Source organism: Harpegnathos saltator, unplaced genomic scaffold (genome assembly GCF_003227715.2).
Source record: "Harpegnathos saltator strain DR-91 unplaced genomic scaffold, Hsal_v8.6 scaffold38, whole genome shotgun sequence".
Taxonomy (NCBI): Eukaryota; Metazoa; Arthropoda; class Insecta; order Hymenoptera; family Formicidae; genus Harpegnathos; species Harpegnathos saltator.
This window is the reverse complement of record NW_020230183.1, coordinates 40,058-67,457: the sequence shown is the minus strand read 5'-3', so window position 1 is coordinate 67,457 and position 27,400 is coordinate 40,058. Positions and strand designations below refer to the sequence as shown.

At 37.0% G+C, this 27,400-nt stretch overlaps 1 protein-coding gene across 12 annotated transcripts in view; it reads right to left on the bottom strand.

Moving 5' to 3' along the window:
• Positions 1 to 25,726, bottom strand: part of RhoBTB (Rho-related BTB domain containing) — a 57,043-nt gene extending 31,317 nt beyond the window's left edge. For 4 of the 12 annotated variants that reach the window (XM_025300718.1, XM_019841687.2, XM_019841691.2 and 1 more), the window contains exons 1-8: positions 22,366 to 23,690; positions 7,681 to 8,044; positions 7,359 to 7,462; positions 7,098 to 7,295; positions 5,990 to 6,197; positions 4,913 to 5,155; positions 4,748 to 4,833; positions 4,170 to 4,296 (exon numbers count right to left, since the gene is read on the bottom strand). In XM_025300718.1, coding sequence (XP_025156503.1) covers positions 4,170 to 4,296; positions 4,748 to 4,833; positions 4,913 to 5,155; positions 5,990 to 6,197; positions 7,098 to 7,295; positions 7,359 to 7,462; positions 7,681 to 7,860 — 1,146 coding nt within the window. In that variant the 5' untranslated portion in view covers positions 7,861 to 8,044; positions 22,366 to 23,690. Of the gene's footprint in view, positions 1 to 4,169; positions 4,297 to 4,747; positions 4,834 to 4,892; positions 5,156 to 5,989; positions 6,198 to 7,097; positions 7,296 to 7,358; positions 7,488 to 7,680; positions 8,045 to 21,417; positions 21,680 to 22,365; positions 23,692 to 25,577 lie in introns of those variants that run through there. The other 8 variants (XM_019841688.2, XM_025300715.1, XM_011141919.3 and 5 more) reach the window with 8 other exon arrangements.
• Positions 25,727 to 27,400: the final 1,674 nt, after the last annotated feature.

The window sequence follows — 27,400 nt, the reverse complement described above, 5'->3', positions numbered from 1 at the left end:
ATACCGTTCAAACGGAAAAATAATTGACATTGATACTGAACAATTCAACATTGATAAATCAACAATTTCTAAATACACGTTATGGGAAAAATTCAAAAGGAAGGCAAATGAGTTCTACATAAATTGAGTGAAAGTGCCATTGCAAATTTTTTGAATATCACTATGTCTTTGCTTGCCAGATAGAAAAAAAGTTTTTTGGCAAACTGTAACTGGAAATGAAAAGTGAATTTATTTTGATAATGCAAAGCAAAAATATCATAGGTTGATCCAGGATAACCATCCACATTGACATTAGAACGTAACATTCACAGTCACAAAGCAATGTTCTGTATTTGGTGGGACATGAAAGGTATGATAATATGAGCTTCTAAAACCGAATGAAACAGTTACGGGGGAGCGATACTAGCAACAATTGAACAAATTGAATGATGAATTGATGCAAAAAAGGTCAGCAATAGATGCAAAGTGATTTTTTTGTACGATAATGCTCGTCTACATGTTGCTTCAATCGTTAAACAAACATTATTAGAGTTCGAATGGGAAATTCTTCCGCACCCAGCGTACTTTCCACGTCTAGCACCATCTGATTACCGTCTATTCCGATCAATGCAACATGCTTTGGCAGATACACATTTCAATAATTACAAGGATATGCAAAAATGGATGTCTGATCGGATTGCTTTGAAAGACAGATCATTATATCGTCGCGAAATCGCTATGTTGCCAGAAAGATGGGAAAAAGTTATACTAGATGCGCAATTAAGTTTCCGGGTTTCACACATAAATGGCGCTAACGACACATGTAGTCGACATACATGTCTGAAGTTGTGTTTTTTTTATAGCTTGGACATCTGTTAACAATAACCAGTCGTAATACCAACACATATCGCAACGCAAAAATATTTTTTCTAACAACGAACATGTCGAGTTTTGTGCAAAATAAACAGCATTTGCGGGAAGCTTTGCTTTCCTACTTTAACTTGAAAAAAAGTGCAGCTGAAGTACGTCGTTTGCTTGAGGAGGCCTACGGCGAGCATGTACCATCGAAAACTACCTGTGAAGATTAGTTTAAACGCTTCAGAAGTGGAGATTTCGACACTGAGGACAAGGAGCGCTCTGGAAGACCAAAACAATTGAGGACGCCGATCTGCAAGCGTTATTGGATGAAGATGATATGCAAACACAAGATCAACTTGCGGAGGCATTAAACATGACTCGCCAAGGTATTTCCAAACGTTTACATGCCATGGGAAAAATTCAAAAGGAAGGAAAATGGGTGTCGCATGAGTTGACTGAGAGACAGATGGAAAATCGAAGAGTCACTTCCGAAATTTTGCTTTTGCGGCATGAAAGAAAGAGTTTCCTGCATCGAATTGTTACTGGCGATGAGAAGTGGATATACTTCGAGAATCCCAAACGCAAAAAATCGTGGCTTTCACCTGGCGAAGCATCAACATCGACGGCACGGCCAAATCGCTTCGTAAAAAAGATAATGCTCTGCGTTTGGTGGGATCAGAAAGGAATCGTGTACTATGAGTTGCTGAAACCGGGCGAAACTGCCAATGGGCATCGCTACCGACAACAACTGATCAATTTGAACCATGCATTGCTCGAAAAACGGCCAGAATGGAATACGAGACACGAACGAGTGATATTGCAGCACGACAACGCTCCGTGCCATCGTACTTCCATCGTCCAGGACACCATCAAAACGCTGAAATAGGATTTGCTACCGCATCCGCTGTATTCGCCAGACCTGGCCCCTTCCGATTATTATTATTATTATTATTATTATTATTATTATTATTATTATTATGTTCCGGTCGATGGCGCATGGCTTGGCTGGGCAACACTTGGCCAATTTCGAAGAAGTGCAAAATTGGTTGGACGAATGGTTTCGGTCCAAAGACGTGTCGTTTTGTCGTCGCGGTATTCATGTATTGCCAGAGAGATGACAAAAATATGTAGCTAGCGAGGGACGATACTTTGAATAAACCATTTTTTGTATTTCTCTTGAAATTTTCCATTTTTCATTGATCAAAAAAACCCGGAAACTTAGTTACGCACCTAGTAGCTAACGACGGAAAATATTTTGATTGATATAAATTTACCTTTTCTTTAAAATAAAGATAAAAAGTTCACAAAATAAGACCAGAATTAATTCAACCTCCTAATATATGCTTCAGTTAAGATTATTCACTCGATGAATTACAATGAAGTTTTTAATTTTACATTCAATTCATTTAATTAAATTTAAATTCGTTTTATATGTGAGTGAAATGTCATTCGAATTCAAGTGATTCTGCGACCGTTATTTTGCTCTTCGAGTAAATGGTCAAAACAATGGTCATTTGAAGAAAAGACTATAGATAAAACAAGCCGATTTTGACTTAAAACATATAACGTAAGGTATACATATAATTTTCATAGAGTCGTTGAATATAATGCAAAGCAATTTTATTCGTCTAATCCCGTTAGAAAGTATTTAAAATCCATCTTCAAGAGAACTGAAATAAAACACTTTTAATAGTAATTCGATTAGTGACAATTTTATTCCAATTATTGTATCACAATTTAATTTTATATCTTTTTTCATTAAAAATCAAAGAAATATTTTGAAAATGCTAAATTTAATAGTATCGAATTCAATAATATAAGAATTGGAAAAAGTCAATTTCTTATTCAAAGAATTTTAAGTCTCATCAGATTTGTATGTATTGTGCAGTTTTAAAGATGTTAAAATGGCTAATTGTGAAAGTCCTGTTAAAGAATTTCTGATGAGACAAATCTCCTCTAAATTCACAATCTAAAATATTAGTGCTATTGTTGATCGAATGCTTATGTATGTAAACAGATTAAACTATTATATTTAGTAGAATTAATAAAAAAAATCTACGTAAGTGTTGTGATAACCATTTCTAAACAAATGAAACTTGTAGAAATAAATAATTTTTCAATTTTAGATATCAATTAACTCTATCTTTACATATATAATACTTATCAATTAAAAATTCTATTAGCTATTATGCTGATCATATAAAGCTAAAGAGGGATTCTGAATTTGAAGTTAATCGAGAAACAGTTTCTTTTGATTTAAGAAAATATCCCATCAATTTAAATTCTATTAATGCTTTTGTATTAAAAAACATGATTATGCTCTCGTCATTCAAAATCAATTAAATATTTTGTTTATGTATCAATAGATAAAAAATGGTTCAAGTCTTTCAGCTATAGCAGTTCATTCATGTAATTGTGGAATTGGTACTCATGTAGATTGTTGTTCATATATAGTAACAATTTAGTTTTATTATAGTAACAATTTAATTTTTTTTATTGAAAACTAGGGAGACATTTCAAAATAAAACAATTCAAAAGTGCTTTCAATATAATGAAATCAATATGATAAAAAAATTAAAAGAAAGAGAGAGAGAGATAGTTGTTCAAAAAAGTTCACATGTAGCAATGATCCTTTGGTTTTCTACTTATGCATGATATTTGTGTGTGGACTCGATACTTGTTCTTTGTAAATATTTATATAATATATTTGATTTTAAGTCTCTTCAGATTCTAATGACAACGAATGAATTTACAAAACACGATATAGTATAATACGAAAAATAATATAATAGAGCTCCAAGCTAAAGTCTATTTTAGAAAACCTAACACGCCTCTATATAGATGAAACTTTTATAATGGTATGGAAGTTCAAGGATAGTGATCCTTAATATTAATATATGCGTCTAACAAGACTTAAAATTCTTTGAATAAAAAATTAATTATCTCTTTCTTTTTTAATTGTTTTATCATATTGATTTCGCTATATTAAAAGCATTTCTGAAATGTTTCCTTAATTTTCAATAAAAAAAACGTTATAAAACTAAATTTTAATACAAATAGTTAAATAATTGGAACAAAATCGTCACTATCCGAATTAAAAGTGACTTATTTCAATCTTCCTTAACGCGGTTTTTGTCTACTTTTCCATAAGATTAGACGGATAAAACTATTACCATTGTATTCAGCAATCCGAAAAATATTAAATTACATATATAACTTACGTTACACATTTTAGATCACATGGTTAAATCGACCCATTTTGCTTACTATCCTTTAATATTATTATTAATATCTATTACCCGTGACGTCACGCGATTTAGAAACCTACTCACCAAGCATATACGAATATTTTGAAAAGCAGGATGATTCAGTTCCCTCGTTGCGCCGTTAGTTTTTCTCTGATTATCCATCGTTGGCAGCACTTGAAAACTCGATCGTCGCTTAAGTTGCTCCCAAACTCTGCAACGTACATGATTTGTTTATGCCGGGCGCTAATCACGATCTATGGTACATATAAATGCCTCGTGATGTATCGCAAACTTAATTCCGTCCTTATGTAAGTAGATTGTGCCAAGAATGAACAAAACCGTGCAAGAGAAAAAAGGCTAAAGGGCACTGCGTTTTAACTCTTTATTTGGCACCGTCGCGCAAGCAACAGCAATGACTATAGCAGGCTTTATCACATGGTGAGCGAGAGCAGTTTTAATTGCGTGTATGCGATTGCGTGTATGTTAGCAATGTTAATGATTAAGCAAAAATCACACTTCTTTCAACATTGTTCCCGCGTTAGTTCTGAAACTTTGGTTACGATCATGTAGCAGATTATGCAATTATCCCGCCGTACGTTTGGCTCGCCGAATAAAGAGTTAACTGACGCAAATGCAAAACATACGAGACAGAATAAACTCACTTTGCGGGTTTGCTTTGATCGATACGAATTAGGCACTCTGTATCGTCGTTGAAGTCACCGACGGTGGCCTCGCCGAAAGTGCTCACCTTGACGAGAGAATAAGGGAAACATATGTTATTGTGTTATCCTGTTACTACCTCCGAACCTGATAGAGCTGGGATATACCATGCTGGACTCGCTAGAACTACGAGGTGTCAACTCGTGGGCGAGTTCCGTCGAGAATAACCGATGAAACGCTGGTGACGCCGCGGCGAGCAGACACCGGTGAGCCGAAAATGTACAATTATTGGCAATTAAAGTGACGTCCATGTGGACAGGCTTCGTCCAAAGAGTTTTCATGTTCTCCTCGTAAGTGCTCGCAGCTAGACATACCTCCGGTGGTACTGGTTTCGGTGGGCAGAACGGTGCCTATATCAAACAAAATTGGCGTATTGATGTCGAAGTAATTAGTGAAGACATTGCATATGTTTTTTTCCGCAGTCATCCTGATTCATCGAAAAAGAAAGAGAAATGAGGTAAGATAAAAAGAAAAGAAAAATAAGAGGGTGTAAATAAGAGCGGTGGGTGGAAAGAAGGAAGAGTTCAAGATCGGGGGAAGAGGAAAATGATGGAAAGAAAGGGTGAATGGAGGAGGAAGAAAGAGGAGATGGGAAAAGGTGAGAGATAGAGAAGAGATAGAGAAGATAGGGAAGAGGTGTGAGAGAGAGAGAGAGAGAGAGAGAGAGAGAATTCAACCTTCTTAATTGATTGCATATCTCATCAAGGTAAAATGAATTACTTGTTTTAAAAATAGCTCGTTTTCGCGTTATTTGTTTGGAAAAAATAATTTATTACTGTTATTGTTATTGTTGCTTACTTTGAAAAATAATTTGTTATCGCTAATCACATTGGAAAAACGGATCTTTTCAATTTCCATTTCTTTTTTCAAGTTTAAAGACCCCTTTTTAAGTTTTTCTATCAGAAATCCTATGTAGATTATTCTATATATGCAAAATAACGATTCATTATATTCATTTACACAAAAAATATAATCACATTAGCAATACTGACAAAAAAATAATGCCTTTACTAACTTATCACAGAAAAAAATAGCTTTTAACAGTAACAAAATTATGTAATGCGAAACCAAATCTGAATTTTACATCTGTCTTTTGTACAGAAAAGTAATCGCGAGAATAAGTGAATTCTTCGTTTGAAAAATAAGATTTTATCACGAAATTGTTTATTTGTGTTATTCGTTACCTGTAAAAGGGGTTTCTGTACCCTCTTCAAGTTCGTCATCCAAAACCGTTGTTGACGACGTGCGATTAAAGCGGCTCGTATCGAATTCTCGAATACCTCATTTACACCATAATAAGTGAAGACACTTGTCTCATAATAGCACACACCAAGTTCTCGCGCCACCGCTCGCGCCTGATCCGGCATCACTAAATCGCTCTTCCGCGTAGCTCTACGAACAATCATAATAGAACAAATAATTGATTATATGTCATTATCATTGTTAGATATAATGTGCAGTTCGTAGTGTCGTATATAGCATAAATATCATCAATAAGTAAAATAATTGAAACATATGAAAATAAAACTACAACTGAAATGTCAATAAAATTGAAACCGAGTGTATGAAAGAAGAACTTTCTGAAAATTATAAGGAACCTTCAGGCTCTGCCATGAAAACAATAAACTTGTCATATGTCAAGGTTAATTTTGATTCAACCTGATTATCCCTTCATAGGACATTTTAGCTTTACAATTGATTACAGAACCACATCATAAATTTAATATGCTGTGATATCCAATAAACGTATAATGAATATTTTTTGCCGTTGAAAGAATTCCAGTAAGTTCGGAGAAGCTTATAAAAAGACTCCCATAAAATCAATATTTCTGCCCACTTCAATAAATTCGCCATCGTTGGAAAAACATTGATACAATTAAGTAGATTTTATACAAAATTTAAAAAATATGTTTTAGAATTATACACGAATTTCGCTCATTACTCGAGTACAGAGGCTCGGTTATTATTCAATGCTACTATAACGATGCAAATTTAAAAAAAATAAGTGGAAGATTACAAATACAAGAGAAATAAATGACTAGTAATTCGAAAATTAGTTAAGCGAATAGAAAATAGACACATATAGTCCATATAGTCCACGTTTTTGTTAAAGGATTAAGATTTGTAATTTACGATTATTGATTACTGGAAGAAAATGCTAGAAATTTAATCTCAACAAAAATATTAAAATTGGTGCTACACTTTTGATATGTATTATAATATTTAACGAACCAAAGTATTCATTAAGAATCCTTTTCATCTCAATTTCTCTATCACGGGCAAATCACTTACCTCACAAAGGGACTGCGGTCTCGAAAATAGCTGAGATAAGTCTCGTCTCGATACATATATCGCAGATCGTTTTTGCATCCGACTAATAAAACCGGTGTTTGCGGGCAGAATCTCCTTATCTCGGGATACCACATCGCCTTGCAGTTCCGCAAAGAAACGGGATTGGTTATGGAGAAACATAATAAAACGACGTCAGACCTGAAAAAGTCCATCCGTTTAATATCCAATTACCGCATGGAAATCCGTTATTGACGCTCTTACCTGCCGTACGCGAAACGTCGATCCTTCTCGTGATCACCAAACGTATCCCAAAGACGTAGTGATACGTTCACGTTGTCCACTACCTCCCAAGATCGCTCCAAGACCTAACATACAGCGTGATATATGAATCTTTAAAATGACAAAATCAGCATATCAATTTCCTGGAATATCTTCAACTTTAATCTTAATTTATTCAAAATTCGCTGACTAATTTTTTCTTTATTATCATTATGAAACGTACACATTTTCATTAATATAATTCATTTTGTTTTGTGCTACAATCTATGATCTATGATCTATGATCAGTTATGAACCAACTTACATCCTTGTAGATTCGATACTGGTCGATAGCCCAGACTGTGGGCACGTGAGTGGTTAGAAGCTGCGACAGTGACACGTGCTTGTTGCAAGCTCTGGCACAAATCAGTCTGGTCTTTCCGACTGCCGTGTCGCCCACGACCACACACTTGACCAGTTCCTGGTGTGGTTGCTCATTGTCCATCACCGGCAGTCTCTTCTTTTCATGCAATATACTCTCTCACCTGCCAGATCGCTCAAGTAAATCGCTAACCCCGGCTCCGTAGATGCTGCCGCTGTCGTGTCCGTAATCGCCAAGTGCGTGCACCACATTCGACTTTGAACTGAACGCGACGTCCACGAGCTTGCCGACGTCGATAGAATATGCGCTAAAATCAATAGAATTACGTCAGTCTTTTCCATCTACAGCTAATGAGTCCTACCAATGTCGCACTATAACATATCTAACGTAGACGTTAAGAATCGTGCTATTCGTTCCAAGAATAAACAATGACTACGAGAATAATATCTTAAACCGGATACCTCGCAAAAACAACGGAAATACATATGGAATTATTGGGTCTATGCATAATTCCGTAGCGAAAATTGAATAAATTTCAACGCAAAATATTTAGCAAAAAAAGCGATTTTAATCAACTAAATATGTTTCATTCTGTTCAATGACTTTCTGCCATCTCTCCACTAGCTTCATTATTCCTCTTTCATAGAAGTTCTGACATCTTTGGGCAAAGAAATCATCCAAGTGGTTTTTGAGGAAGTCCAGGGAACTGAAGGTTTTATTATTCAAATTGTTCTGTAGCGTCCGGAACAAGTGATAGTCTGAAGGTGCAAGGTCCGGACTATACGGTGGGTGCACCATAACATCCCATCCAAGTCACAATAACTTTTGCTGGGTCATCAAAGAAACGTGTGGTCTACCGTTATCCTGGTGGAACACAACGCCCTTTTTGTTTGCCAATTCAGGCCGCTTCTGATCGATTGCTCGCTTTAATTTGGCCAGTTGTGAGCAGTACTTAGTCGAATTAATCGTTTTGTTGGATGGTAGCAGCTCATAATAGACGATTCCTTTCCAATCTCACCAGATACAGAGCATGACCTTCTTCGGGTGTAATCCAGCCTTTGCGATCGTCTGAGCAACCTCCCCGCGTTACGACCATGATCTTTTTCAACTGACATTGTCATAGACAATCCACTTTTCATCGCCAGTGATCACCCGCTTTAAAAATGGTTCGTTTTGATGGCGTGTGAGCAGCAAATTGCAAGCTGAAATTCGGTCTATTAAATTCTTTTCGCTCAGTTCATGCGGCACCCAACCGTCAAGCTTGTTTACCCATCCTAAGCTTCCGTAAATGTCTCGAAACAGTTGATTGGTCAATGTTGAGGTTATGTCCGATCTCTGTAGTCGTCAAATACCAGTCGGAGTTGATTAAAGCCTTGATTTGATCGACATCAGTAGTGATTGGCCGACCAGAGCGAGAAGCATCTTGGAGATCAAAATCTCCGAAACGAAATTTCGCAAACCACTTCCGACACACTCGCTTACGGCATTTTCTCCGTACACGGCGCATATCTTTTTGTGACGTTGCGATGCGTTTTTGCCTTTTCGGAAATAAAAAAGCGAAATGCACCGAAAATACACATTTTTTCCTTCCATATTCAAAATATAATTAAACTTCGTATACGTCAGAGATCTCGATGAATACTTTTTTAAAATATCGGCACAAATTTCAGCTTTCACTTAATGTACGACACTTCATATATTTGACACATGTGCGAGCGGAAAAACAACTGCGAACGACCGATCTGTCGGAATTTTGCTACGGAATTATGCATAGATCCAATAGTTACATCGCTCGTACTACATGAGTAACTATTTGTTATACATCTTTAAGTACCTCTAAATACCGCTCTATGTAGCGTTTATTATATAAATCATATAGCAATTAATAGATACTAGGTACAAAGTGGAACCATTTTTTTTTTTAGAAACAAACATGAAAATTATATGAGAGTAAATCGGGGGACTTGCTCTCCAATATATAATAAATTGCAATTGCTACCTGAGTATAGGGTTTGAATTAGATCAATTGCTTAAAACAAGCGCATAATGCGAATATCAATATTGGAATAATCCTGTAGCATGTAACTCCTAATGAAGGAGCCACTGTCTTTAGCTTGATACTACTGTGATCAAAAAGTATCCGAACTTTATTTTTAAAAATCAAAATTACAATTCAATCATCAAAATTTTTATAGTCTCCTTCAAAATAGCCCCCATTGCTTGCAACGCATATATGCTAGCGTTTGATCCAGTCCTGGAAACATCGCTCATATGCGGCAGACGGTATGGCCTTCAATTCACGATTTTTCTTTGATATTCTCAATCGATTCGAAATGCTGTCCGTGAAGTGGTTTTTTCAGTAGGAAGAACAAGAAAACGTCGCGGGGGGCCATGTCTGGTGAATACAGTGCTTGCGGAGCGACATTCGTTGAGTTTCTTGTCAGAAATTCACGCACAAGTGTCGAGGTATGCGATGGTGCGTGATGCAAAATCTACGAGTTGTTTTCCCACAATTCCGGTCGTTTCTTACGGATTGCTTTACGCAAACGCCTCATGACGGACAAGTAGTATTTTGCATTGACTTTTTGACCAGTTGGAAGGAATTCCTGGTGCACAGCACCACAATGATCAAAGAAAAACGTGAGCTTGACTTTTGACTGCAAACGGCGAGCTCTCTTCGGTCTTGCTTCATTTTTCAAACGCTATTCCAATGATTGTTGCTTTGTTTCGATGTCGTATTGGTAAATTCATGTTTTATCACCATTTATGATCCATTTCATGTATGTGATGTCTCTAGATACCGTAGAAATCATCTCAGACGACACCAACACTCGATTATTTTTTTGGAGAAAATTCAGATATTTCGGAATCAAGCGCGATGCGACCCGTTTCATGTCCAGTATATTGTACAAAATATGCTGGCACGATCCAAATGATATTCCAACTTCATCTGCTATCTCTCGCACAGTCAATCGACGATTTTGGTGCACCAATTCTTTCACTTTCTCAATGTGAGCGTCATTCGTTGACGTTGATGGTCTTCCAGAGCGTGGGTCGTCTTCAACAGATTCTTGTCCTTCTTGAAACTTCTTAAACCACTCAAACGTACTTGTTTTCGATAAACAATCACCGCCATAAGCTTTTTGCAACATTTTGAATGCGTTTGTGAACGAAATTTCGTTCGCAACACAAAATTTCAAACAAATTCTTTGCTCTATATTTTTCGACATCGTAAAAATTGCCGTGCATAACAATCTTCACTGACATAAACAATTATCACTTTCAAACGGCTTGAAGGAACACCATGATTTTTTCACTAAATGTGAAGAACATGTGTACCAACTTAAGAAAGCAAACGTATTTGATTTACAGTTTACTCGCAATTTTAAAAAAATAAAGTTCGGATACTTTTTGATCACTAGTATGTTCGATTATGGAACGATCGAAGATAAAGAAGGCGAAGAGCAAAGATATCTGTGCCGAAAATAATCTACAATTGCAGCCATCATTTATCATCGGGAAGGAACGAGAACTGAGTGAAGAGCGAAAATCGCATGATGGATCTATCCCCAAGAAGAACATCACTGTGTGCTAAAAACACGCGTATAAATAGACATGAGTATATTTTAAACCAAGAAAAATTCGAAATGAGTTTAAGTAATTTGGGTGTATATATGGAAGGAACGTGCTTATTGATTTGACACGACTAAAACATTCGTTATATTTAGAAATGAACCTTTGCAACTTCAATTCAATCCCTACATCACTTTAATACTGAATAAACAATTCGACATAGTCGCCATCGTCGTTGCGGCAAAGAAACCGGCAACCGATTTGAGAGATGCATATAAATTGATCATAAGTAAATCACTACTTTGCCGAGAACGATGATCGACATTATCGTCAACGTCGCCATTGTTATTTTACGCTCGTCATCGTCGTCATCCTCGTTCCAACATTCGTGCGACATTGAGCGGCGTTTGTCGCGCATGCTGGAGTCAAACACTCCTCCAGGGTTTCTCTCAAGTACAAAATGCATCATAGTTCTATTCTTATTTGTATCTTTCTTTGCTTTTTTTCAGAACCTTCTCTTCCATTCTTCCTTCACAATCTCTCTCCTTCCTTTTCTTTAACCCCACTTTCTCTCATTCTCCTTCTCTCTCTCCCTTCTTCCTCCTACTCCCGCCCCCTCTCTCCCTCTCCTTCCTTTTCTCTTTTTCTCTCTCTCCTTCCCTCTCCCTCTCTCTCGTTATTCAAAATATTATAAATGTCTATACGATAAACAGCTATGCGGCTGTGCGTGCTATCCTTTCTTCGTACCAATCCCTATTTAACCTCTTGTTGGCTCCTCTCATTGTGATATTAATTTCCCGTACGGAAGAAATTAATTTTTGTCGTTGCACTCGTTGAGAGATGTTTACACGTGATATATCAAAACACATTCAAGCGTAACTAACAATTCTTAGGAACTACTTTGCGGACAAAGTTATATGCACGTATATCACTAGGATATTCATATACGTTCGATTAAGCTGTAGGATTTAATATTAGATGTTGTTCGATTTCTTTAGTACTATATAATATATACATTTCATTGACGGTATAGAGACAATTGTGTTTGTAAAGACAAAGACTACTCTTTATCTGTAAATGTAAATTTATAAAATTCTCAGTTAAGCTATACATAGTGTGGCTATAAACTTTTAAGATAAATTTTTTTTAAGAAATATGCAGCACCATCTGTATAATATTCAAACTATCTATTATTCAGAGCGTTTTACAAACGTACCAAATTACATCATTTGCGTATTATACTTTAGGAAGTAGATCATTATTTATGTTATGACTTTTTTATCATTGTAACATATGCACGTTACGACATTTTTATCATTGTTATATGCATAGAAAAATCATTAGAACAACGATAGGCGATAAAAATTTGCTTTGAACTTGAAAAAAGTTCACCCGAAATATACAAACTAATTAGAAAAATAATCAGCGATACTTCTCTAAGCTATGCAAATGTTTTTCATCGGTTTTTGCGATTTCGTAACAAGAACGTGATGAATGATGACGTGATGATGAAAGGAATGGCCGTTCGGCTGTCAACTAACCGAACTAAAGCTATCATCAAAACTCTAATTGCACGAATGACAATTAGAATAATAGTGAAACAACTCGACATCGATAAAGAAATAGCCCGATTGATAATTATACCAAAATGGCGATTAGTTTATTTTTCATAACAACATGGTTGTTCTCACAAGATAATCACGCGGCAATTCCTCGCCTTCAAAAACGTTAATATGCTGCATTACTTATCATACTCGTCAGGTTTGGCTCCAACAGATTATTTTCTGCTTCCAAAATTAAAATTAAAACTGAAGAATGACTGTTTTGACGACATTAGAGTGATTCAAAATACTGTGGTAAAGGAGTTAAATGCTATTTCAATTCCAGAATTCCAGTATACTATGGTGGACCGCACAAATTGGTATATATTAGGTTCAATAGTTAATTCTTTCCGATTTTCAACAAGTTTTAATCTTTATTTAAAAATCAAAGAACAAGATTAATTAATGAAATATTCCCTGTTATTATCCATCATTTTATGCCATTTTATTGGGCAGTTGCCGGATCTCATCACGATAGGAACTTGGTGACTTTGAGGTTATAAAATCATCGATGAAATTTTATATGTCGTCAACTGTCGAAGAATGTGTATCAGACAGTATGTGTTTCATCAACCGAAACAAATGAAAATCTGATGAAGCCAAGTCTGGAGAATACGCCGCGTATGGGAGAACTTCCCAGCCCAAATATAAAATGGTTTCCTTTGTGGCTTCTACTGTATACGATTTAACATTGTCGTGCAGCAGGATGACTTTACGGCTGCCTTGTCCAGTAAATGGCCTTTTTCTCAATTGTGTCGCTCATTGCACTTAAATCTAGTAAATCTCTGCTTTAATGGTTTTACCTAGTTCCAAGAATTTATAATATAGCACACCTTCTGGTCTCACCATATACCCATCATATACAGAGAAGAACTTTTTTCTGAAACATTTGGGTTTAGCTGTTAACGTTGTCGATTGACCAAGGTCTACTTATGATTTTTTGCGTTTAAGATTTTCATACATAATCCATTTTTCATCATCAATTACGATTTTGTGCAAAAAATTTTTTGTTGTTGCCTGGCGAGCAAGGTAATGCATGTAATCAATTGATTTTTGTTGTCAATAATTAGCTCGTGTGAAACTCACTTCTCTTCTTTCTGTATCTTTCCCATATGATGTAAACGATCGCAAATAGCTTTCTAGCTTACTCCCAACTTTTCCGCAAGTTCTTGTTGTGTTTGTACCGTATTTTCATGTAGCAGATTTTGCAACTCCTCGTCTACAAATTTTTGTGGCTAACCGGGGCATGGCTGATCATGAAAATCAAAATCACCACTTCGAAAATGTTCAAACCAGTTTAGGTACGTATGAATAATCACAGCATATTCACCATAAGCAGTACAAATTATTTTGGCAGTTTCAGAAGCGTTTTTTTTTTAATGAGATGCGAAATGCATCACGTATCGAATATGCTCTTTGTTAATAGTCGTCGCGAACACTACTGATTATTTGAGATTATGTGCATCAAACGCTAAATTAGACGACATTTTAGAAAGTTAAATGTTAACATTTTAAAATTGCAAAAGAACGAGGGAATATTTCAATTTCAAATTTTGCTCTAAACTATGTAAATTCCATCGAAAAGAATTAACTACTAGACTTAATAGTTAGTAATGTATATTAAAAACTAAATAATAAAAATTTTCCGTTCATAATCTGTCCTAAACTAAAACCTAAAACCTAAAACTACACTATGTATTTCTTGATCTCAAATATAAATGAATATGAATATAAAAATGTAACTAACATTTATACAATATCTAAAACTAATATTTAATAAAATAACTAAAAATAACCAATGCTCTTCTTTGAATAAAAATAATAACTTGGAACCGTGTGATTAAAAGTTTTTTTAGCTACGATGCAACCTTCTAAAGTTACAAACGATGTTGAAGGTTCCTCTGAGACAAACAATTATATGAATACCATTTGAAATTTATATTATTCGTTCGATATTTCTCGATTCGAACGTTCGATAGTTCGTTATTCTTTTGATAGACGCAGATTCAATTTTAATAATTGAAAAGGAAAAAAATATATATATTGATAGAAGAATAGAAAGAAACAAAATCACGCAAATGATCAAATTGGGATGTTCGCGATTTTTAACGTAAGCCAAAACGTAAGCCAAAATAATATAGGCAATGTGTTTAGATACGGTAAGAATAATATTATAATATCCATTTGTTACGATAACGCTATATGTTTACAAGAAACGATAATGTTAGATGTCAACCAGTCAAAATATGCAGCTAGTCTAAGTATGCAAGCATGATTCACTTAACTATGATGCAAAAATCGAAAGTCTCGTCAATAGTCTGCTTGTTTCGATGACGCTTTTCGAAAAATATCTTAGGATAAGACCCACTTTCGTAAAATAGAATTAATAGAGAGTCCTCGAATTGTATATATTCATTTAGTAAATCAGTTACGTTGAGCATCTCAATTAAAAATGGATCGGAAATGGAATATATCTTATCTACACGCGCGTGTCCTCCTTGCTTCGAGGAATCGCGTATCGTTGAGGGCTTTACATGCAAACCTATCGATCGACAGTAGGCTGGATAATTAGTGTACGAACGGGCTTTTCGCGTGTCAATCTGACCTCGTATTTTTAAATATCATGCGATCCACAAATATAATAGTTTCTCTTATCGAATCTTATCGAACGCTTGTACACATTATGTACACATAGGTACATAATAGTTACACGGACAAATTGTATAGACAAATAAATGCACAATCTCTCGTAACCAACAATGTAAAATAACCGCACATTACAGCAGAATTATCGCTTAAATTGAAAGCGAGATCGCACTTTCAATCGTATGTTTATTTTTATCATCTCAAGAGAAAGAATATCGACGTGCTATATTAATTTATCAGCTAAATTAATCAATGACTATAGAGAAACAATCATCCTTTTGTTGGAAGCAAGATAGTGTCAATTTTCAAATGCAATTTATGCCACGTCATTAAAACTTTTTTACACGTTATTAAGATTTTTTTACACGTAGTTAACAACCGGAAAGGAATCTATTAATAGGGACTGAGATTCGACGACAAAATTTACGCGTCGCTCTTTTTAAACCAGGCCTCTTAATGTCCAGAGCTCTCAAAGAAAAAGGTATCAAGTCGACGACGTGTAAACATACTACAATGTGCTATGCATGTGCCGTCACTAGTGTCTACAAAAACTTCGAACGTTCCACACATATCTCATATTAGTCATATCTCCGTAAAATTCAATTTAGAAACATGAAACAAACGATCATTTTCTTTAACATCTCATGTAGAACCTGTTTACGCTAATTATATATGCTTTCATTATAACACGCATTGTACGATCACAACACGTGTTTTACGTGATGTATTGTAGTATAAATATTCCTAAACATATTAATTAAAGTATTAAAAAAGGAAATATATCAGAGATCTACAAGACAGAGATGTACAAAAATATGTTCCATGGAGAATCTTATGCAGAAGTTATCCATAATTTTTCTGAATGATTCTGTATCTTTTCTATATTTGGAGTAATATTAAATAACCACCGCTATGTATGATGTAAGAAATATGTAATTAACCAATATGTGTTGTATTTTAGGCTAAGTTGCTGATAATTTAGATATATTACGTAATGAATATAGCATAATTACGATCGCAATTAAATTGAAATCAATCCTTAATAATTCAGAATCATTAAAAATTGTTGTGCACTTACTTTTCTTTGTGAGCATCTTGTGTAACATATAGTTTTCCAATTTCTTATGACTAGTATCTTACAGTTTTCTAAAGTGTTCGTATATATAGCGTAAATACAGCGAAAACTATGCAAACAATGAAGTACTGTGCACAATAAATCGAATATACAATGAATCTATTTGCATATGATTTTTTGCATATATGTGCATAAAACAAGATAATGCAATGAATAGTTTATACATTAGTTTGAACCAATAATAAGAGTCGCCATCGAATTTCAACAAACTCTATCAATCTTTTTCTCGTTTGACATCAAATTGTTTTTAAATCTACTACTATGTAACACAACATATAAATGAAGATCATGGAGATTATATCATATCAGAATGAACACGCAGCAAACACTTCAAAAGCGTGAGAGTCTAGGAAAAGTCTATGAAAACACTCACACAAATAGTACATAGAATCATGCTATATGACAAGAAATTTGGAATATATTTCCTTATCATTTCTCAAATATTCAATTCGCTGTTATCTTTTTACCCAAGAACATTAATACGTCACAATCGATCCAACATGTGCTAAAGTGTAACTAACATTTAATGCGCTATAAACTAGATATTTTCGAACAACTACGATCATGCAATATACGCAAAAGAGAGCTATATCCAAATCCTTTGCATTGATACTAAATCCCAATTCAATGTCTCAATATAGTACTACATGCTTTAATAAAAGCGTATTCAGCTAAAGAAATATGATCTTAACGTTATCAATGTACATAGGCAAATAGACCGCCATAAATAATCAAAGTTTATAAATTTAGTCTTTCTCAAAGATTAATTAACGAATATTCCCGTGATTTGCGAGGAACAGCGACATCTAAAATGTGTGCAACTTCTCAATTTCGGCGAGGCCGCACTTTTTGCCACGAGAGGAATATATATATACAGGGTGCTAAATTTCAAACGTAACAGGTAAAAAATCTCGAAAATTATGAAAGATATTAAAAAAACTAAAACACGTGTTCCATGATAATCGAAGAGGAAAGAGAATGGCATTATCAGTTTTTTATATGGATGGCATTTTCAAGGTTAGTTGAAGGACAACTTAATTTTTTTAAATGGAAAGCTCATTTTTTTATTATATCTTCTTTTTCTAGCAATTAATTTTAACAACTTTTGTGTGAAACATTTTTTTATTTGCCTAATATTTTTTTAAATATTTAAGGAAAACTTTTTCAACATTTAATTTATGATATCTCGCTAACTATTCGTCGAAAGAAAAAATAGTATTAGACTTTTTTACTTTATTTACTATCAAGAATATATTAGAATATATTATTATAATAATGCCGTTACTTTTGTTAACTTATTGCCCTTTGGAAATTTCAAAATTATTAAATTAACAAAAGTTAGGGCACTATTATAGTAATATATTCTTGATAGTAAATAGTCTAAAGTAAAAAAGCCTAATACTATTTTTTCTTTCGACGAATAGTTAACGAGATATCGGAAGTTAAATATTGAAAAAGTTATCAAGTTTTCCTCAAATATCTCAAAAAAATTAGACAAATAAAAAATGTTTTAGACAAAAGTTTTTCAAATTAACTAGTAAAAAAAACAGTGTAATAAAAAATAAGGGTTCCCATTTAAAAAACGCAAGTTGACCTTCAAATAACCTTGAAAATAGAGGTCAAGATCAAAGTCAAGGTCATCATAAGGTATCTCACTTAAATCCCTACAACTTTTATTCAGATCATTTTCCTTGAAACTTCAATATTGAAGAGTTATTTGGGGTCGGATATTAAAATGGGACACCTGTATAACGATATATGAGTAAATTGAACTTTGAACTCTGAATCTTGAACCTGTCGCTAGGCAATAGCCTATCATATAATTGGAGATTAGGTAATTCTGAATAGAAAAAGCTCTTATCATTTTGCAAGTACGCAAATTATCAATTTATTAATTTAGAAAGTTTCTAGATATGGTCACTTTCAATCATTGATAACTTAATGACTATTGCAATTTTTGCAAAATTGTACTTGACTTTTCTCAGTTTGATCTGATTAATCTTCACAATTTTTCGTTTCCAAAAGATCCCGGACACCCTGTATATACATATATAAAGAGAGAGGGGAGAGGTAGATGAGTGAGAGAGAAAAAGTGAGGCAGGAGAGGAAAGAGGTTGAAAGAGGGGAAAAGAAGATACGAGAGAGAGAAGATTTGAAAAATAAAACGACTGGAAGAGGCAGAAACAGGGACGATAGAGAATAGCGAACCAAAGAAAAGAGAGGGGATAAAGAGGGAGTAAAGGGAGAAAGAGAGAGAAACAAGAGATGGAAACAAAAGCAAGATTGAAAGTAAGAAGGGAAAAAGTAACAGAGAAAGACAAGTGAGAGTAGTAGAAAGAATGAGGCGGCTAGAGAAGGGAGGAAGCAGTAAAGGGAAAGGGAGAAGGAGAGGGAGAGAAAATTTAGAGAGATGATGAAAAGGTGAAGAGAATAGGAGGGAGAGAAGTAGAAGGAAGAGTAGCAACGGTGGGGCGGGAAGGGAGGAAAAAGAGATAGTGAGAGAACGAGAGTGTGGAACGGAGAGAGGGAAGAAAAAAGCAGAAGGGTAGAAGAGAGAGAAAGAAAGAGAGTAAAAGAGAGCGAAAGAAAGTGAAAAAAGCGAAAAAGGTGAAGAAATGCGAAAAAAAGCGAAAAAATGGGAGAGATCGAGAGAAAGCGACAGTGAACAAGAGAGAGAGAGAGAGAGAGAGAGAGAGAGGGAGAGAGAGAGAGAGGGAGAGAGAGAGAGAGAGAGAGGGGGGGGAGAGAGAGAGAGAGAGAGAGAGAGAGAGAGAGAGATGTAGGCCGGAGTAGGACGTGTGTAGAAACGGACTGTAGATACACGCTACGGCAAGTGGTAGAAGCAGATGCGGATTGCGCCGCGTAGATACCGTGCTGGCGCATTGCAGAATAGGTCACGAGGAGGTCAGTCGAGAACATGTAAAAGAATATAGATAGTCCCTCAGCGACTTTTAATGTAGCCAATGGAAAAAAGCCGAATGGGATATTCGCGAACTCGGCAACTACTTTTGTCTTTTCTTCGTGTCTTTTTTGTCGTCATCGTCGTCGTCGTCGTTGTCGTTGAGCGGTAAATCAATTCTGCTGAAGGACGGTACGAGTCTAAGAATTGCACGCGGGGTCAACGAGCCGCACGACGGCCGACCGTCCGTTAGCCGCATTAATTAAGTAATCGGTGTTCTCATTGCCGACCTCTTTCAGCGTTTAATCTTGCGGAACAATGTGCGCGTCGTGTACAATCATTGTTATTATAGTACGTAGTTATTATAGTGTGTTTCTCTCATTTGCCTCGCACGAGAGATGCATAAGAATCGGAAATCGGAGTTTTATTTTCGTTCGGAATCTCGTTGCATATACTTGTCAATTTCAGTGCATCTTCTCTTTATCGTTCCTCTCTCGTCACGCGTTTCTCCTTATCCTACACACAGTTACACCTTATTCAACGCTATTGTTTTTTTGTCTGGTTTTACCTTATCTGGATGCAACAATAAAATCAAGTGGCATCGGTACGCGCCGCTTAAATCGTGACATACACAATCGACACGGTCGTTGAGCCAAATGATCCTACACACACACACACACACAACGCACCGCAACGTCAAAAACGAATTGCCATGTCTACATGTACGTTGGAAGTACGTTGATAACATAAATCAATATTTAACTATGCTGTGGCTGTAAGTCGACGGTCTGATGTCGCCGAACAAGATTTTTTATTCTCTCTATCTATGTAAGTGACGTTAATTATTTCTTGCTCCCAATTAATTATCCTTTCAATTTGTACGAATCCTCGCGCAAATAAGATCAGCCACAAGTAGAGATTTCCCGATCGTGGATGACAAAGGCTGTTATTATCTTTTAACGTGCGAAAATATTAAAGGCTAAAGTATAGGGTATATGATAAGATAGAGTAATAACAAGGTTATCGCAACGGCAACGAAATCTATCAATTGCTCGTATAGAAACTAACAGTAACTCATTCGATTGAATCATGCAAATAATATGTACGATAGCGATGTACGCCTGTTGTGTATACGACTGCGGACGGTGCGAACGCGTACGCGACATACACATAATGCATATGCGCTAATGTTAACGCTAGCCGCGAAGCGAGCAACTACATTCACATTTGCAAGGCCAGGGTGCTGTAAGTTCGAGGCTCGCCTCTGCAGCGCGGCGGGGACACTCGTACTCGATGTAGACAGTGCTCTCTTATATAAGTTGAAAGTGAGACGGACAGACAAACGAAGAGAGCGAGTAAAACAGAGAGAGAAAGAGAGAGAAAGAGAGAGAGAGAGAGAGAGAGAGAGAGAGAGAGAGAGAGAGAGAGAGAGAGAGAGAGAGAGAGAGAGAGAGAGAGAGAGAGAGACGGGTAGATCTAGATAAATAGGTGGAATAATAGTCAGCGGCCACGCGATGATAAAGTTGTATCGACACCTAGCAGTGACTGTCGATCAGAGTCATACTTCGCGTTCGAATTTCTTTCCGTTTGTGTCCAGAGTGTTCCCCTGAAGAAACGAGGCGAAAAAAGAGGCGTAAGTAAAAGTAAATGCAGTCACGGTACATTTTGCGAGAAGAACTCCGGAAAAACGTTCGACTCCGACATGCGCGGCCAACGGCGCCCGAGTGTCGCACAAATGTTGGAACGACGACGACGAGCATAGAACAACGATGACTAAGTCGACATCGATGTCGACCACGACTGTTATTCACGGAAGAGTGACTTACTCGTGATCGATTCGTATTATACGTCTCTTTGACTGTTGCCGGTTTCTCTCCTGCGACAGCGACGACGATGGCAACAACAACGACGACGATGTTGACGACGATAACGACGAGGTGTACCTGCGACGATTCTCCACTGAGACGTAGGCGGCACCGCGAGCGAATCCGCAAAAATCGCACGACCGAGATACACTCCTAGCAATCCGCACTCTTTCTCTGTGACAGCTGCACGCCGGTTCGCTCACTCCAGCTGACGCATGCTGCTCGAATACACGCGACAGTGTGGAGGCGCGACGAGTTGGCGAGGCGGCACGCTCTCGCGCGAATGAAGTGCGGTATATAGGCATTGCAAATATATATATGTATATAATCAACTACGCGTAGCCAACGAGAGGAAAAGAGAGAGAGACGGAGAGAGACGGACAGAGAGAGAGAGAGAGAGAGAGAGAGAGAGGAGGAGGAGGAAGAGAGAAAGAGAGCGAGAGAGAGAGAGAGAGAGAGAGAAATGAAAAAGAGGAGACAGGGTTCAGTTGATGCATGAAATATTTCTGCATGTTGTGCTCTTTTGCCTGTTAACGAATAGCTTATTGAAGCGGACGTTTCCCTTATGCGAACAACAGAGAATGAACAGATATAGGAATGCACAGAACGAAAAGGAATGTGCGGGCAGTTGCACCGAGTATAATCGCGGATGAGACACGGAAACGATCGCAGCTTTATTTTTCCTGTTTAATTTCGTTTCTCAGAGCGTGACGATGAGTTAGAAGAAAAAAAAGGCAGAAAAAGAGCTGCAACTGCAACATATCGTTGCACAAGCAGAACGTTCCACGCAATTTCCAACTGACGTCCTGGCAGGGTAACCAAGTGAGAAAAGGCATTAACACTGGGTCGAAGAAGAAAAGAAGCGGGTGAACTTTGCACCGAAAGCGCGTCTCGAGTCGGATTTCTAACCTATGCTCGGGTCAACGCTGCTGCACTGGATCACACTTTGATGGTTGTGAGCAAACCCTCCAGCCTTCAGCTCTCACTCGACAGTCTCCCGCTCTTGCCTGTCGGTCTTCGATCCTACCGATTACGGGTCGTTTCTTTCGCGCGATGCGTTTCGCAGGACGATCGCACGTCCTCCAGCTGCGTGCTCCATGCGATCGCGATGATGAATCGCCAAGGGTCCCCAGATGATGAGGATCACGTCTCTTCGTAGGCGATTCGCGGATCAGAAATTTCTCCGTCTTATATTCCTTTCGATATTGCGAGCGTCTCACAGTATAGCCACCCCTCTGTCGATCCTTCGACCTCTTCCTCTTCTTTATAATTTTCGTTTCTGTGATCTACGCTGCAACTTGTGCTCACTAACGGACACAATGCACGAAAAAACTAATTAATATGCGTGAACTGATGCGTGCACGGTAAGAAATTTTTATCCACAGCGAGGGTCGTACAAATTCAAGGGAGAGTCGCGAGAACACAGGGATTTGCGTGTCGAATAGTGCGCTCGTGTATACCGACCAGAATTGCGCACCACCTGTCAACGACTGGTCGTTCAAGCGCCAGTTCAAGTTGACCCACCTCCGCTTACGAGGGCCGCCGGCCGATCGAAGCCACCACCGCTGCCGCCACCGCTGACGCTGATGCTGACGCTGCCGCCACCATTGCCGCGCGCTGTCGCCGAGGCTGAGCCAGATAGACGACGAAGACAACTGGGCGTCGCGCAGCCTGTGTCATGTCGATGCACGTGTCTCTCTCGCAAGTATGCGACACACGTCGATTACACAGCGAATAGTCGCGGGCGCACGTTGACGACTCTTGCAGCAGAGCTCGTCTTCGAACGAGGTAGAAGGAAGGAAGGGGTTGAGTGAGAAAGGAAGCGAAAGGAAGGGAAGGGAAAAGTTGATCGAAACCTTTGCCGATATCGTCGCCGTTGATCTCTCGACGGACGTCTGCGCGGTGCTGCCTCGAAACAGCGCACAGTGGAAACGTATAGTCAGGATAGGTACGGAAAGAAAAAGAAAAAGATTCTATCAGGCCTCTAGTATGGTAGAGAAGAAACATACGAAGGAGAGAAAGAGAAGGTTGCGGCCGTGATTGACAAAACGAAACGAGTTCGACAGCAATCAGCGAACTTGTCGCCACTGAATGAACTCGCCGTGACCCCAACGTTTTCCTCCGCGTTTCTCTCTTTTCTCTCGCTGACTTCACTACAAGACCCGTGTGTTTGCTATTGTTTCTTTTGTTCTCTCCTTCTCTCTCCCTCTCCCTCTTCATCTTCCTCTTATCACCTCTATCTTCTCTCTCTCCCTCTCCTCCTCCTCCTCTCTCTCTCTCTCTCTCTCTCTCTCTCTCTCTCTCTCTGTGTATGTATGTGTGTGTGTGTGATTTTGTTATTATTTTATAACATTTTATAAACGCGTTCTACCCTCACTCTCTGCATCCCTTCTGGTTTGCTTTTCATTCGTAGCCACGTTACGTATCGATCTCGCTCTCATAAGGATGTCAATTTTTATTAAATATATCATGCAAATTGTTCCAAAGAAGATTGTGATTTCAAATTGCTTCGCGGTGGTATGTATGCGGCATAATTGAAGTTTCTCGTGCAATCTTTATACAGATGATTTCTGTATGACAATCCGAAAGAAGTAACTTCTGTTTGAATGCTGCTCTTTTCATGAGTTAATTGCAACTGAGCAAATTAGAATCAACTTTGTCAGAATTAAAAAGTTGTTAACGATTGTGTCGGCATATGAATAAACTCTGTCTGTCAACTACAGATGAACAGTAGTTAGCAAAAAGCGTTACGATATCAGCGCAATAACGGTGGATCATTACATTACGCAACAATACGTACGAGTTGCTCGGTAGAAGCAATTCTCAATGAATGATTTGGTCAGATGATTTAGTTTTGTCAGATTTGGCACTTTCATGAAATAATATGGCGCGAGAAGCAAGAAACCATAATTGAACCTTAATTAAATTTTTTTTTATTCGGTACAAGGATGTGAGAATATGCACCGGTATCGATATCGACACCGTGTTTAACTATCACGCGCATGCTAGATTCGTTATGACGTCAAGAAGCGAAAAATCAATCCACCCTGCCGCCGCACTATACCGTGTGACAGGGCTTAAGCTATATATTTGTTTGTTGAGAGAGAGAGAGAGAAAGAGAAAGAGAGTGTATGTGTGTGTGTGTGTGTGCAACACATTGTACCATTACTCATCATCGTTGCTGTTAATTGGCACAACAGTCACGTTCACGAATGTGACATCGACATTACGAGGAACTATTTTATAGAACTTCTCGGCGTTTTAACGAAGATATGTAAGTGTCTTGTGTTAAAGTTCACTTAACGCGTAAATTGTTCGATTGCTCGCGAGGAAACTTATTTTATTGCCGCGAAATGAGAGATCAACTGTAGCTGCAATCGCATGTGTTATCCTTGAGATATATTCAGTTGCCTATGACGCAAATAAAAATTTTAATAGAATCGCGCTAACCGATCGTCAAGTTGTCAATTAATACGAGTTAACCATTGCGTCGTCAATTTATTAATCCTTAGAAAGAAAATAGTTTGTGTATATGCTCTCTCTCTCTCTCTCTCTCTCTCTCTCTCTCTCTCTCTCTCTCTCTCTCTCTCTCTCTCTCTCTTTCTCTCTCAATTTCAAGTCATAAATCTATCCTTTAAGAATTTTCCAAATTTTATTCAACGGAAATTTCGCAGATTTCAGTCTTTTCTTTGAAGAGATAAAATAAACTTATCGAGAAAAATTTTCCTCAAGTTCCTCGAACTGTAATAACTGTAAGAGACGATTAATGTTATTGCGAAATCGATGATTTCGCAATATGTGCCGCGAGAACATGCGACATCGCGTGATGCATTCAAGCGACAGTATTTAACCGATTAATTAATTGCCACGACGTCCGTACGCGAACACTTACGCGCGTGCGCGCACACACACACATTCATGCGCACACACGCATACACGCACGTGCAACTCATAAATGCGACATAATATTTGCGCAAGCCTCGTCGTGCCTGGAAGCCTAATGTGAACGTGAAACTGCACGAATGCGTATATAATAATGATCGCCTGTTCTTTTACTTATATACGTACTAATTAATAGTAACAAACACGCTTCATAACGATCAAATATAATGTACACTCACCGCCCTCCCATGTAGTCGGCTCCGTGCTTGGTCCTCTTTCACAGTTAGTCGCCAAGTCGACAGAGCACACATGAAAATTTCCTCGGTTGACCGACTATCAGAACTGCAACTGGAATCGCGACCGCCTTATATGCAGCATATTAATGCGTTGACTTTAGCTACGGAAAACAAACACGCGGCTCATTGATAAGTAATCCGCGACCATGTAATGTTCGTTGTATGTGTTATGTACATTACGATAGCTGACGATAACATCCGTATATATCCGCCAATGTAGTACCATTTGTAAAGACGCAATTCGGAGAGGAGAGAGCAGGAGTAAAAATGAATACTTTTCATTCCGCGCGAGGATAAGACACGTGTATGCGCGCAAGTAAATTATTCGTTAATTACTCGTTAATAAAATTGACCCCACGGTAATATATCAATATTTTTAATATAAATATTTTTGTGTAATATAATACGCCGCACACGCTCACGTATTTAATTTTGTTGCATAATTTTGATTGAATCCTTCGCACATTATTGTATCGACGAACTGAGCTATCCCTTCATCTCTTGCCAGCGATAATTATCGCAAACCCGCTATAAAAACGTTTTGTATATGAATAAAACACACATACACACTCTATCTCCCTCTCTCTCTCTCTCCCTTCTCTCTTTCGTGTGTCTGAATATATGCAGATATATAAGGAATATTCCAAGCCAAAGAACGACGTCTCACAAATAGTCAGTGTATCTTATTAATATTCGATAGCCATACGTATGCATGTCCATTCGCTGATAATGCATATAATTAATAGTAAAAAATCATGCGGCATATGCGTTATGTCGTCGTTATCTAGATTTAGAAAATCAACATGTTTACTTCTTGTTTGTCATAACGAATGCACTTATACTGAAAACTGAAATGCGATACTTTGTATATACATCATATATCTTGCGCGCCGCAAGAGCAGCTTTCGCGTGGAATAAATGCTTGCTTGTGTATATGTGTGTGCGTTTTATTTATATTGCAACATTTATTACAACGCGAGATAATTTAAGCAGAGAGCTACTTGAAATTGTTTCAAGTATACAGAATACATAAATTGAATATCGTGATATTCCTTCATAATTCTTCATATTAATTTCTGTAGAAATCAAATATGTAATTGCGATGATTTCTATTTATATCGTACCCATGATTTGCGTCATTATAAATATTTGCTATCAGTTATCTGTGACTTTGATAATAAAGTATTAGACTTATAAAGATTTATAAAGCGAAGATGACTTTCGCAAAATTAATATCTTAACACATACACATTCGCAGTCGACGATTTTAGGACAAGACGATTAGGACAAGACCGTTACCTGAACGTTGCGTACAATTTTCAAATGTCTATAGCTGAAGGCCGCACAGTTGTGCTATTTAATGTGTATAAATATATAAAATATTACTTCATTATATTACACTAATAATCATTTAAATAAAATTTAAAATAAAAATTAAAATAAAAAAATACGAACGTGAGTAAAAAATGATAAAAAGTGATTGGAAATATAAAAATTGGAAGAATTGTTTAAATTTATTAAACATGTTTTTTTGCAAACAAATATAATAATTTTACTATAATATAAAACTTAATATATATAAAAAATATATGAAACTTAATATATATATATATATATATCTAATTTAACAAAAAAATTTCAAATTGAAATAATCAAATTGAAAGAAATTGAAATAATTTTGTTATAGTAAAACAAATGATGAATGACCAATTTCTTACCAAACAAATATTATCCTTTTTCTGCAATATTATTGTTCAGATAACGGC